The 12,975-nt window shown below is 38.0% G+C and overlaps 1 protein-coding gene across 1 annotated transcript; it reads left to right on the plus strand.

Moving 5' to 3' along the window:
- Positions 1-10,670: 10,670 nt before the first annotated feature.
- Positions 10,671-10,895, plus strand: LOC121100514 (protein CEBPZOS-like). Its single transcript, XM_040621756.1, has one exon. The coding sequence runs from the start codon at positions 10,671-10,673 to the stop codon at positions 10,893-10,895; it is 225 nt and encodes a 74-aa protein (XP_040477690.1).
- The last annotated feature ends 2,080 nt before the right edge of the window (positions 10,896-12,975 follow it).

Below are 12,975 nucleotides of genomic sequence, written 5' to 3' on the forward strand. Positions count from 1 at the left end.
TTGTCTTTTATTTAATTCTGTCTTTCTTTCTTACTTGTGTATTTTTCAGAAGTTATGTAACATCCAGAGACTTTGCAAGCCAAGTTTAGTTCAGAACAGTTACACAATCAAAATATGCTTTAAAGAAGTCTATTCCAAGCAGCATTGGTTGAACGATTTAACATATTTCTTTCTGTATCTAAACAGTGAAGTCATTCCTGTCTTTTGGGTAGAAAGTAAAGTACATAACTCCCCAAATTATTCTCAAAATTAAGGATAAACAGCTGCTATCATTTTGAAAATACAAAACTATTTTGACCATCAGAGGCTCATTTCAATGCATACAAAAATAGAGCTATATATAGCTAACACAGACTTGCATGTTGCTAAGTTATAATCACTGAGTCACTGATTAAGGAGTGGCTTACATCTGGGACTTGTCTTGAAAACAAGATTTTTCACCATCAAAATGGTTATTTTCCTTTCTTCAGTATTTGATAAAAACTGAAGTAATACAAGGTTTCAAATGGCAATCTGTGACACTTTCAAAATTGGCCATTAAATTTTATTGATTTACTCAATATATAGGACTAGAATAAGAAGATATTACTTGATTAGAGCCCTAGACAACCTCAGAATTTATAAGACACAGAAACATGATCCCAAGCATCTGAAAGCGGCATCAAAAGAGTGAGGGTCTCATGACATGATACTCTATATGGAAAACCCAAAAGAAGCCACTCCCAAACTATTAGAAGTTATAGAGCAATTCAGTAACGTGGCAGGATACAAAATAAATGCTCAGAAATCAGTTGCATTTCTATACACGAATAACGAGACCGAAGAAAGAGAAATTAGGGAATCCATCCCATTTACAATAGCACCAAAAACCATACGTTACCTTGGAATTAACTTAACCAGAGACGTAAAGGACCTATATTCTAGAAACTATAAATCACTCTTAAAAGACATTGAGGAAGACATAAAAAGATGGAAAGATATTCCATGCTCATGGATCGGAAGAATTAACATAGTTAAAATGTCCATGCTACCCAGAGCAATCTACACTTTCAATGCTATCCCGATCAAAATACCAAGGACATTTTTCAAAGAACTGGAACAAACAGTCCTTAAATTTGTATGGAAACAGAAAAGGCCCCGAATCTCCAAGGAACTGTTGAAAAGGAAAAACAAAGCTGGGGGCATCACAATGCCAGATTTCGAGCTGTACTACAAAGCTGTGATCACAAAGACAGCATGGTACTGGCACAAAAACAGACACATAGACCAATGGAACAGAATAGAGAGCCCAGAAATGGACCCTCGGCTCTTTGGGCAACTAATATTTGATAAAGCAGGAAAAAACATCCGGTGGGAAAAAGACAGTCTCTTCAATAAATGGTGCTGGGAAAATTGGACAGCTACATGCAAAAGAATGAAACTTGACCACTATCTCACACCATACACAAAAATAAACTCCAAATGGATGAAAGACCTCGATGTGAGACAGGAATCCATCAAAATTCTAGAGGAGAACATAGGCAGCAACCTCTACGACATCGGCCAAAGCAACCTTTTTCATGACACATCCCCAAAGGCAAGAGAAACAAAAGATAAAATGAATTTATGGGACTTCATCAAGATTAAAAGTTTCTGCACATCCAAGGAAACAGTCAGAAAAACTAAGAGGCAGCCCACGGAATGGGAGAATATATTTGCAAATGACACTACAGATAAAGGACTGGTATCCAAGATCTACAAAGAACTTCTCAAACTCAATACACGAGAAACAAATAAACAAATCAAAAAATGGGCAGAAGATATGAACAGACACTTTTCCAATGAAGACATACAAATGGCTAACAGACACATGAAAAAATGTTCAAAATCATTAGCCATCAAGGAAATTCAAATCAAAACCACACTGAGATACCACCTTACGCCAGTTAGAATGGCAAAAATAGACAAGGCAAGAAACAACAATTGTTGGAGAGGATGTGGAGAAAGGGGATCCCTCCTACATTGTTGGTGGGAATGCAAGTTGGTACAGCTACTCTGGAAAACAGTGTGGAGGTCCCTTAAAAAGTTAAAAATTGAGCTACCCTATGATCCAGCCATTGCACTACTGGGTATTTACCCCAAAGATACAGACGTAGTGAAGAGAAGGGCCATATGCACCCCAATGTTCATAGCAGCAATGTCCACAATAGCTAAATCGTGGAAGGAGCGGAGATGCCCTTCAACAGATGACTGGATTAAGAAGTTGTGGTCCATATATACAATGGAATATTACTCAGCTATCAGAAAGAACGAGTTCTCAACATTTGCTACAACATGGACAGCACTGGAGGAGATAATGCTAAGTGAAATAAGTCAAGCAGAGAAAGACAACTATCATATGATTTCTCTCATCTATGGAACATAAGAACTAGGATGATCGGTAGGGGAAGAAAGGGATAAAGAAAGGGGGGGTAATCAGAAGGGGGAATGAAACATGAGAGACTATGGACTATGAGAAACAAACTGAGGACTTCAGAGGGGAGGAGGGTGGGGGAATGGGATAAGCTGGGGATGGGTAGTAAGGAGGGCACGTATTGCATGGTGCACTGGGTGTTATACACAACTAATGAATCATCGAGCCTTACATCGGAAACCGGGGATGTACTGTATGGTGACTAACATAATATAATAAAAAATCATTTAAAAAAAAAAAAAAGAGTGAGGGTCTCAGCCTCCATAGCACCTGGCATGGTATGTGGGTAGTACAAGCAGCAGGCAGGATGGGACTGCAAGGGGGAAATCATGCAATAAGGTAGCAGTAATCTGTATATAAAATCTGTCGAGTACCAACAGAATGATGGCCAAACCAGGAGATGACAGGTGGATGGATTATGACATAAGACCAACTATCTCCGCATACCCCGATGCCTCTACCCTGTTCATGCCCCCTGCTTCTCAGCTGCAACTCCAGAAAAATGTCAGGAAACAAATCCAGAAATAAATGGGATTTATTTTTACCACCTGGTACAATGAGCTTGAAGTATAAATCAAGTTGCATTGCAGCAAAAAAGAAGTTACGTTTCTTGTATATATGAGTTTAGGAGCTGCTATGCAAATATATTGCACTATATTCCTGTGCATCTGTACGTATTTCTGAAGGACATCTTTCTAGAAGTGAAGTGTTGGTTCAAAATTTATGTAGGTAGGTACTACCAAATTGTCCTCTAACATTATATATATTGTTATTTTTCTAATGACGATGTGTAGAAGTGTCCTTTGTCTGATGCCTTTGCCAATATTTATCAATAGCTTCTAAAGATTCATTTACCTAAAATACCTCCTTTACTTTATTCTCACAGAAATATCTCTTTTGGTTTGTTTCCAGAAAGGCTTTGCCCAGACATAATTGCACTTAGCCCAATTCCATTCAAATCCAATGTCATTAATTCATTTTTATCGTCTATTTCCTTTGCTTTGAGGACATGTGGAATAGAGGGGAGGACAAGAGACTAACATTCATTAAGTGGTTACTTTGAATTGGGCACTTTACAAATAGTATTTCTCATCCTAACAACATTATTTCAGTGGTTCTCAAAGTGTGGTCCCTAGAGAAGCAGCATCAGCATAACCTGTGACCTTTATCAGAAATGCAAATTCTCAGGCCCTTCACTAGACCTACTGAATCAGAAACTCTGTGAAAAGCCCAGCACTCCACTTTTTTCTTTTCACAAACTCTCCAGGTAATTCTAATATACCCTAGAACGTGAGAACCACTGCATATACCCATCTCATAGATGAGCAACTGAACTGAAAAAGTAAGCACTTGCTCAAGGTCATCAGCTATATAAGTTTGAACTGACTTCAGAATCAGCTCAATGCTTTTTTTGTGCGTGGAGGTATATTTTAATAGGTTGTAAGTATAAGATATGCTATTGGGGAAACAATATGGTAAAGCCTGATAGCGTAGAACTTTGAGAAAACTATGCAGCAGGAAAAGCCTGTAGATAACTATTGTGGTCAGGCAGACCATAACGAGACAGAGAGCACCAGGGCTCCAAAACTGGGAGAGAGAGACAGACTTTGCCAATATATCAGATGGGACTGAAATTGACCTTGGGTTGGCGATTTCTTTTATTCTCACAAATATGCCAGAAATGCGGAGAATAGGCAGTCTGCAGGGCATAAGCCCCTGATTTATGGGTTAGAATCATTGTAGTACTGATAATGTAGCAAAAGACAAGGGCAAAGTTGGAAGAAGACTAATTTATCTTTTTTTTTAAGATTTTATTTATTTATTTGACAGAGATAGACAGCCAGCGAGAGAAGGAACACAAGCAGGGGGAGTGGGAGAGGAAGAAGCAGGCTCATAGCAGAGGAGCCTGATGTGGGGCTCGATCCCATAACGCCGGGATCACGCCCTAAGCCGAAGGCAGGTGCTTAACCTCTGTGCCACCCAGGCCCCACAGAAGACTAATTTATCTTGTGCTGGAATTAGGGCATCTTTGTCAGAGATGATTATTAGTCACTGAAATGTTTTTAGGTTTTTGTTTTCTTAAGGAGAAATACTGCAGGTTTTGTGGTAAAAAGGCTGGGTCACAGAAGTATATGGGAAATAGAGGGCAAAGGCTTTCATTTTGGCAGAGGAGAGAGTTCACTGTAATTTGTTGTTAAGTAAAAGAAAATAAGTTCTATGAGATGCGGACTTCCCTCACTTGTTTGGCTTGCTCACATAGAAATACAACTCAGGCTGTAGACAGGGAGTAACTGGCTACCATTCATTTGATTCAAGAATGTAACCTTGAAAATGGTGCCCAATGGTGGATCCCTAAATTCAAGAGCCCTTTGAGTCTGGAAGTAGGGTAGAGACAACTTTGACTTCTTATGATGTGCCTGAGTACAAAGGCAGGATTTTTCTTTTTCTGCCAAATCATAAAACAACTAGAAAAAAAATCGACCAACTTAGGGCAAAGTAGTGTGGTAGTAGGGTGTAATGCAGTGGTTCTCATACTTTCGGAGCATTAGAGTTACCTGGAAACCTTCTTAAACACAGGTTCCTAGGCTGGACTCCCAGAGTTTCTGATTCATTGGGTCTGGAGTGGGGCCCAAGAATTTGCTATCCTAACATGTTCCCAGGTGAGGGTCATACTGAAAAACCCTGGTGTAGGGAAAGGAGTTTGGATTTGGGAATAAGAACACCTGTGTCCCTCTCCTAATCATTACATGTGATTTCTGAGTACCCGTGGACAAGTCACTGAACATTTCTGACTTGAGATTTCTCCTTTGTAATTATGCATGATGGTGAGTAATAACAGCGACTTAATGAGGTTGTCCAGAATTATTGGGAGGACCAAATGTGATGATGCAGGAAAATGTGAATGTTGGTCAACAATGCATGTGATGGTCAACTTTACGTGTCAACCTGAGTGGACAAAGGGCTGCCCAGATAGCTGGTAAAACATTGTTTCTGGGCGCGTCTGTGAAGGTATTTCCAAAAAGGATTAGTATCTGCGTCAGTAGACTGAGTAAAGAAATCTCCCCTCGCCAGTGTTGAGGGCTCTAACAGAAAAAAAAGCAGAGAAAGGGGAAATTCTCTCTGTTCTCGAGCTGGGATGTCCGCCTTCTCCTGTCCTTGGACATAGCAGCTCCTCATTCTCAGGGCTTCAGACTCGAACTGAATTATATCAGCTTTCCTGGTTCTCCAGCTTGCAGACAGCAGACTGTGGGACTTCTCAGCCTCCATAATCTCGTGAGCCAATTCCTATAATAAATCTTTTTATATATATATATATCTATATATATATCCTATTGGTTCTGTTTCTCTGCAGAACCTTGACTAATACAGTGTGTTTCTTCCTCTTTATTTTTATAGTTAAAAACAAAACAAAACTCCTCCATCCACAAATTTATCTCCAGATGGCTCTGCCTTGCTTTTCTCAGGCTGATGTAAGCCAAAGTAGGTGAGCAGTCTATCACAATGATAAATTGGAAATTCTGGTAGACGGCACTGGTAGCTACCCAGTAGCCACCTCTTCCCCTTTTTCTTGTTCACAGAACATTAATTTTGTTCAAGGTTGAGGTACCTTTGTGCTCAAGGAATGAGTTCTTCCCCTAGCCCGGGGTTGTGAATCATGGTTGATCTAAGCCCATCTTGGTAACCTCAGCTTTTTCTCACATGATTAATGCTAAAAGGGTCAAATTCATACATTCAACTTATACTTATTCAGTACTAAGCACTATTCTTGGTGGGGAGATAGAAAGATGAACAAGAGTAACTATTAGTCTGAAATGGGAGGCCTACGTTGAACGAATAATAACACAAATAATTTTTGCCATGAACTAAAATTACTGTGCATAATGAGACGATGTATTTGGAATCCTAGCCTACTCTGGGAGAAGCAAGAGGAAAGGGGTGTCAAGGAAGATTTCTGTAAATAAGTGGCACTTCATCTTAGAATTAAGGATGATAGGAGGAAAATATTTCAAGCTTGTTTAAAGGCTGTGAATGGGAAGAAGCTTTGTACATTACACAGATTGGAGATACCAAATGTGGTCAGATCAAAGAGGGTGTTAGAGGTTTTGTTGGGCGTTTCAGACTTCAGCTAAAAAGAAAAAATGGAAAGTCACTGAAGGATTTTAGCTTGCAATCATAAGACAGATTTACATTGAAAAAAAGTATGCTGAGTGTCCAATGAAGAATGAACTGAAAGGAAACCAAGTGGGCATGTGTGAAACCCATTAACACATCATGACTAAAGGTGCCCTGTCCAATGTGGTCAGCACTAGCCACATGTGGCTACTGAGGGCTTGAACTGTGGTTTGTCCAAATTATGATGTGCTGAGAAGTATCAAATACACACCAGATTTCAAAGACCTAGTAAGAAGAAAAAAGAACGTAGGGGCGCCTGGGTGGTGCAGTCATTAAGCATCTGCCTTCGGCTCAGGGCATGATCCCAGCATTCTGGGATCGAGCCCCGCATCAGGCTCCTCCACTGGGAGCCTGCTTCTTCCTCTCCCACTCCCCCTGCTTGTGTTCCCTCTCTTGCTGGCTGTCTCTCTCTCTCTGTCAAATAAATAAATAAAATATTTTTTAAAAAAGAATGTGAATATCTTATTAATAATATTTTATATTGATTATGTGTTAAATGACAATATTTGGGATAGAAATTGAACCAAATAACATCTTATTAAATTTAACTTCATCTGTTTCTTTTTATTTTTTAATGTGGCTACTAGGAAATTTAAAATTATATGTGTGACGTATATGTGTGGATTACATTATATTTCATCAGACACTGCCGATCACCATGTTGACAGTGCAGATGGAAAGAAGTAGACATATTTGAAAAGTGTTTAGGAGAAGAAATTGACAAATTTGGCAATTTTCAGAGAAGAGAAAATTATCAAGGATCACATCTCTGTTTCTGGTGTGAATAATTGGGTGGACACATCATTTCTTGAGATACCAAAGAGATGTGCTGAGGAGAGTATGAAGGATAACGCCTTCACATTTGGTGGTGTTGAGTTTAATGTTCCCCGGAAAAGATATCTGAGCAGGGCATATGAAGGTAGGAGTTGCTCCTATGTGGTAAATGGAGCCATGGGAGTGGTTGGGTTCACAGGGAAACTGATAGTTTAAAGAAAAGAGGAAAGATTGAGAAGGAGCTGCCAGAGGGATAAGAGGCAACTATGCAAACTAGGATAGTGTGTTATCAGGAGAAAAGGAGGGTGATGTCGTCATATCAAAGGCTACTGAGACAAAAACAGCAGAATGTTGATGATTACTAAAATTCAGTGATGGACATATGGTTGTCCATTGTTCCTATTCTCTCTATATTTATGTGTATTAAAATTCCTATAACGCAAAAATGTCGTTGAGTTTTCTGGAGACCTAGAAAGAAAAGGGCTGAAACATGTTCTTTGAAACATGACGATTCAGCCACGTCATCCACAAATTTCTATCGCAATTAAACTGTACGTGTGTTTATAGCTCAATTAATTAAAAAATGCAAAAGTTGTAGATCTTAAAGCTCAGGGAGGTATGTCCAATGAAGGAATACCATATGTACATCCCCTCTTCCATGGTGATAACTCTAGAATTTCATGTAATTGGAGAAGCGAAAATATTAAAAAATGCAAGTACTCATTGTCCACAGGTGAGAACAGGATAAAAATAAGAAAGTTTGGGTCATGTCCTTTGAATTTTCATCCTTTCCACTGACCCAAAGAAGGAACAAAATATAGAGGTGTAAAACTGAGATTTCAATCAGTTGGGTGATAACACACAGTAGTTTAATCGAGGATAATATATCCTAACTTTGCAGTTTCCTGTTATTAACATTTTAGCCAATGAAGAGTTAGTATTGTCTTTGTGCTTGATATATTTAACTATTGTGATTATAAATTCAATTTCCTGGAATTTTCACTTTGATTATAATGATTCTAAATGTCAGGAATCAATAGATCATGCCTCACTCTGAGAAACAAACTGAGGGCTTCAGAGGGGAGGAGGGTGGGGGAATGGGATAGACTTGTGATGGGTAGTAAGGAGGGCATGTATTGCATGGTGAGCTGGGTGTTATACGCAACTAATGAATCATCGAACTTTACATCAGAAACCAGGGATGTACTGTATGGTGACTAACATAATATAATAAAAAAAATTAAAAAAAAATAGATCATGCCTCATTTTTGGTCTTCTCTAGGCATGAGTAGACTAGAATTCCAAGAGCAGTGAAAATAAGAAAAAGCAATAGTTCAAGTTATATCAATTGCATTAAAAACTTAAACACAATGTTAACTGTAGGAAAACTTAAAGTTCTTTCAAAAATGTACTAGAAATACATCTTTTTGTGAAAAAATAATATTTTATTTGCCTATAGCAAGAGAATTGAAAATTCACTAACACGATAAATGAGAATTAAATATTGAAAAAAAGTGAAGCTAGCAAGTTAAGTCTGACTAGTCAATGAATGCCTTTGAGACAGTTGATCAACTATTTGTAATAATCTATAATAAAATAGAATAAGATTCCTAGCACCATATGTTCAAATATACTAAAATAAACTCCATATGTGGTGAATATCCAAATAGAAAGTGAAACAGAAATGCTTAAGATTATATAAATGACTATACATATAAGCAGAAAACATAAAGGGAAATATTGATAGATTTAACTTATACATTTCAAGACATTAAAAACACTCTAAAAGGAAAGGCAAAACACAACATAGGGAAAATATTCACAATGTATGAAAAAAGGTGAATAAATTAATATAAAAATCTTATAGAACTGTAAGAAAAAAGATAAATGTCTGGCTAAGATATAGGCAAAGGTATGAAAAGGAAATTTCCAAAAATAAAAAAGTAAAATTCAATTTTATGTAACTATTAAAGGTTTTTAAAATAATAAATTCTACTCTGAGAACACGGCATTCTCATATTATGTCGATATGACATCGTATCTTTTTGGAAAGCAATTTCAAAATACGCTTTAAACCTAAAAAACTGTGTATAGTTTTGGCCCAGAAACTATTATAAAACTATATCTTAAGGAAATTATCATGGTTAGGTATAGAAAATACATGTAGAAGAACATTCATTAAAACATTACTTAAAATTATGAAAATTGAAACAGCCTGTATTTCCCGGAAGGGAGGATTGATTAAATAAAACATTTTACAGAAATACAATGAAATGTCATTCAGGAAAGATGTAAGAATGAATATTTAATATTCTGACAATATATTTACAATATAATTGTTTTAAATGGTAACAGAAAGTATTATCCCGTTTCCCACCATAGAATACACACCAAAATGTAGAAGCAGCTATTTCTGGATGGTAGAATTATGGTGGTGGAATAACGGAAATGTCTTCTCTCCTTTTGGCTTGTCAGAATTTTTTAAGTGTTCTCTTATTTCTATTTTCAGTAATTTACTTTTTTAAATTGTGGCATAGTTCAAATACACAGAAGAGTATAAAGGATAATATAATAAACATCTCAGAACTGGAAAGTCAAAGTGCCAGGTCTTAATAACATTTTACTATGTCAATTTCAGAGATTTCTCTTCTCTTCTCTTCTTTCTCTTCTCTTCTCTTCTCTTCTCTTCTCTTCTCTTCTCTTCTCTTCTCCTCTCCTCTCCTCTCCTCTCCTCTCCTCTCCTCTCCTCTTCTCTTTTCTTCTTCTCTTCTCTTCCTTCCCTCCTCTTTTTGCTATTTTTTCAGAATTAAATAAGATTTGCACTTCAAATCACAAGGAAACAAGAAGGTCAGGAGTTACTTTCCTACCTTAAAAAACTTGAAAAAATTAAAAGATAAGAAACAAGCACTTTCTGACATTGGGCAAAAGCCTGTTGGCATTGGGACCCTAGAGTTACCGCTAAGTTCTGCCTAGAGGTTAATTATTGGTCTGTACTACAGATAGATTGGATGTCTTCCTCCCTTGGATGCCCTTCTTTGATCTCATTTCTAGTCTTTTCTCTCCATCTCCACTATCCTAAATTTGTTGTTTATCAATCCACACAGGTTTTCATATTTTTACTATGTACATCCATTTAGTACTATATGGTATTGTTATATATGGCTTAAAATTTTATAGAAATGGGTATCAAACGTAAGCGCCTCAGGTACTGCATTGTAAACAGCATAACAGTTCTCCCTTCCCACCCACTCACCTGCCTGTTGGTTACATGATGGCCCACACTATGGAACCACTGGCAAAGATGATCCTTAAAGGAGTTTTAGAAGTTGCACTTGTGAGCGTTTTTGGAGCACATTTTTTATTTATTAAGATGAGCATAAGCCAAGAGTTCAGGCAAACAATAAGCAAGAAATTTCCATTCATCTTGGAAGTTCATTACAAATCCACTGAACATTCTAAAATGTACAGAGTCAGAGAACAAGATCAAGAAAAATGATTGAATAGCAAAAATTAGGACCAGTCATCGTATTCAGCCTCCCCTCTAAGCTGTTTAAGACCTTTGTGGGGGAGAAGAAAGATGAGAACACCATGTTGTAGACTCCCGTCCCACAGAACAAAACAGGGACTTTTCTGGCTTGCCAAGGCTAGCAATCATTTCCCACCCACTATGCAAATCCCCTGCTTTTGTGTGTTGCTTTTCTTCTGCTTTTATTGTTAAAGATTACTGTTTAACAAATAAAAAGACTAGGATAAGAAAGGGGAAAAAAAAGAAATGGTATCATACTATATACATATATTTAGCTCAATACTATGTGTTTAAGATTTTTCTTTTTAAACTCTGTTATAGAAGTTTCCCAGGCAAACACACATCTGGTATTTATTGAATAAATTGATATTGAATATATTGATTTTTGGCTTGAAAAGAAAGCCCGGGACAGGGCATGTTGGTGTCAAAATGTGGAAATAAGTAGTGTGTTTTGTAATAAGGAGTGTGGGCAGAATATATACTTTAAATTTGTATTTTCCTAGAAATTGGAAACATCTGATTATGGTAGATTAAAATGGATTCTTGTCTGCCTTGCAGGTCTTTTTATTCGATACCTGCTAGAGCACGTTAAAGCTCTAATAAAGGAGTATCAGATGACAGTACATTGACATAAAAACCAACCCTCCCTTAGGGAAATATAGGTATGTATATATACATATCACTATATACTTTATAGGCCATCATTTTATTAGAAATTTCAAAAAGTTGATGTTATATTAATTCTTTAAAAAATGAATAGTTTCAATTTTGTCGTTATTTCTTTGTTGTTTACATTTATTCTTATTTTCTTCAATATACACTCATATATCTTAGCCACATCTCAGGTCACAATTCGTGGCAGTTCATGCACACTTACCCTCTCTGAAGTATCTTTCATTTTCTGTTAAAATAGTGATTAAAATGAAGAGGGGATTTTGAAAGGGAATAAAGCATGTTAAACTAACTGTGTGGATGGAACCACTCTTTCAAATGGATTGATGAAAATTCGCTACAAGACATAACATTATATTTTGTGAGTTTAACTTTCACTTGTTCGTTTGCTCCATAATAGCTTTGGGTGCCTAAGATGTTTTGACAAATAGTGTCATAACTGTACTGACTGCTTGGTCGTCCTAAGCCCTGGGTTCTAACCATGACACCACAACCAATAAGCAGTTTGGTGCACTGGTTGAGAATGCGGCTCTGAAGAAGGAGCCCCCAGGACTTATATTTGTAACTGTGTGCCCCTGAGCATGGCGTCCAGCTGCTTCGAACATTCGTTTGCTCGTTCATAAATAGGGGTGAAAATAACATCTAGGATTGGGTTTTTTTGAGATATTTATTTATTTGTTTGTTTGACAGAGAGAGACAGATGCCGAGAGAGCACAAGCAGGGGGAGCAGCAGAGGGAGAAGGAGAAGCAGACTCCCCGCTGAGCAGGGAGCCCAATGCAGGGTTCGATCCCAGGACCCTTGGATCATGACCTGAGCTGAAGGCAGACGCTTAACTGACTGAGCCACCCAGGCGTCCCTAGCATCTAGGATTGTTAAGAGGATGTCACGGTACAACGTGTGTACCGCTCAGTGGCCAGCACATAGAGAGGGCACAGTAAATTCAAGATGATGCTGAAGTTGATCATGATGGCTATGTGGGGCAAGAGCTACATTCTCTTTCGGTCTCTGCTTCCTCAACTGTGAAATACAAGGTTGAACCAGGTTCTCTTTAAGAGCAATAAATGGGGGCGCCTGGGTGGCTCAGCCGTTAAGCATCTGCCTTGGGCTCAGGTCATGATCCCAGGGTCCTGGGGCTCAGGTCATGATCCCAGGGTATTGGGATCGAGCCCCACATCAGGCTCCTCTGCTGGGAGCCTGCTTCTTCCTCTCCCACTCCCCCTGCTTGTGTTCCCTCTCTCGCTGTCTCCCTCTGTCAAATAAATAAATAAAATCTTTAAAAAAAAAAAAAGGTCAATAAATGGTAGTTGGGCGCCCAGGGGTTGCTCCTAGCAGAAACCATTTGTACCTCCATTGCCTTAGAGTAAACTATGTATCCTG

This window comes from Ursus maritimus, unplaced genomic scaffold (assembly GCF_017311325.1).
Source record: "Ursus maritimus isolate PB19 unplaced genomic scaffold, ASM1731132v1 scaffold_4, whole genome shotgun sequence".
NCBI classification, from domain to species: Eukaryota; Metazoa; Chordata; class Mammalia; order Carnivora; family Ursidae; genus Ursus; species Ursus maritimus.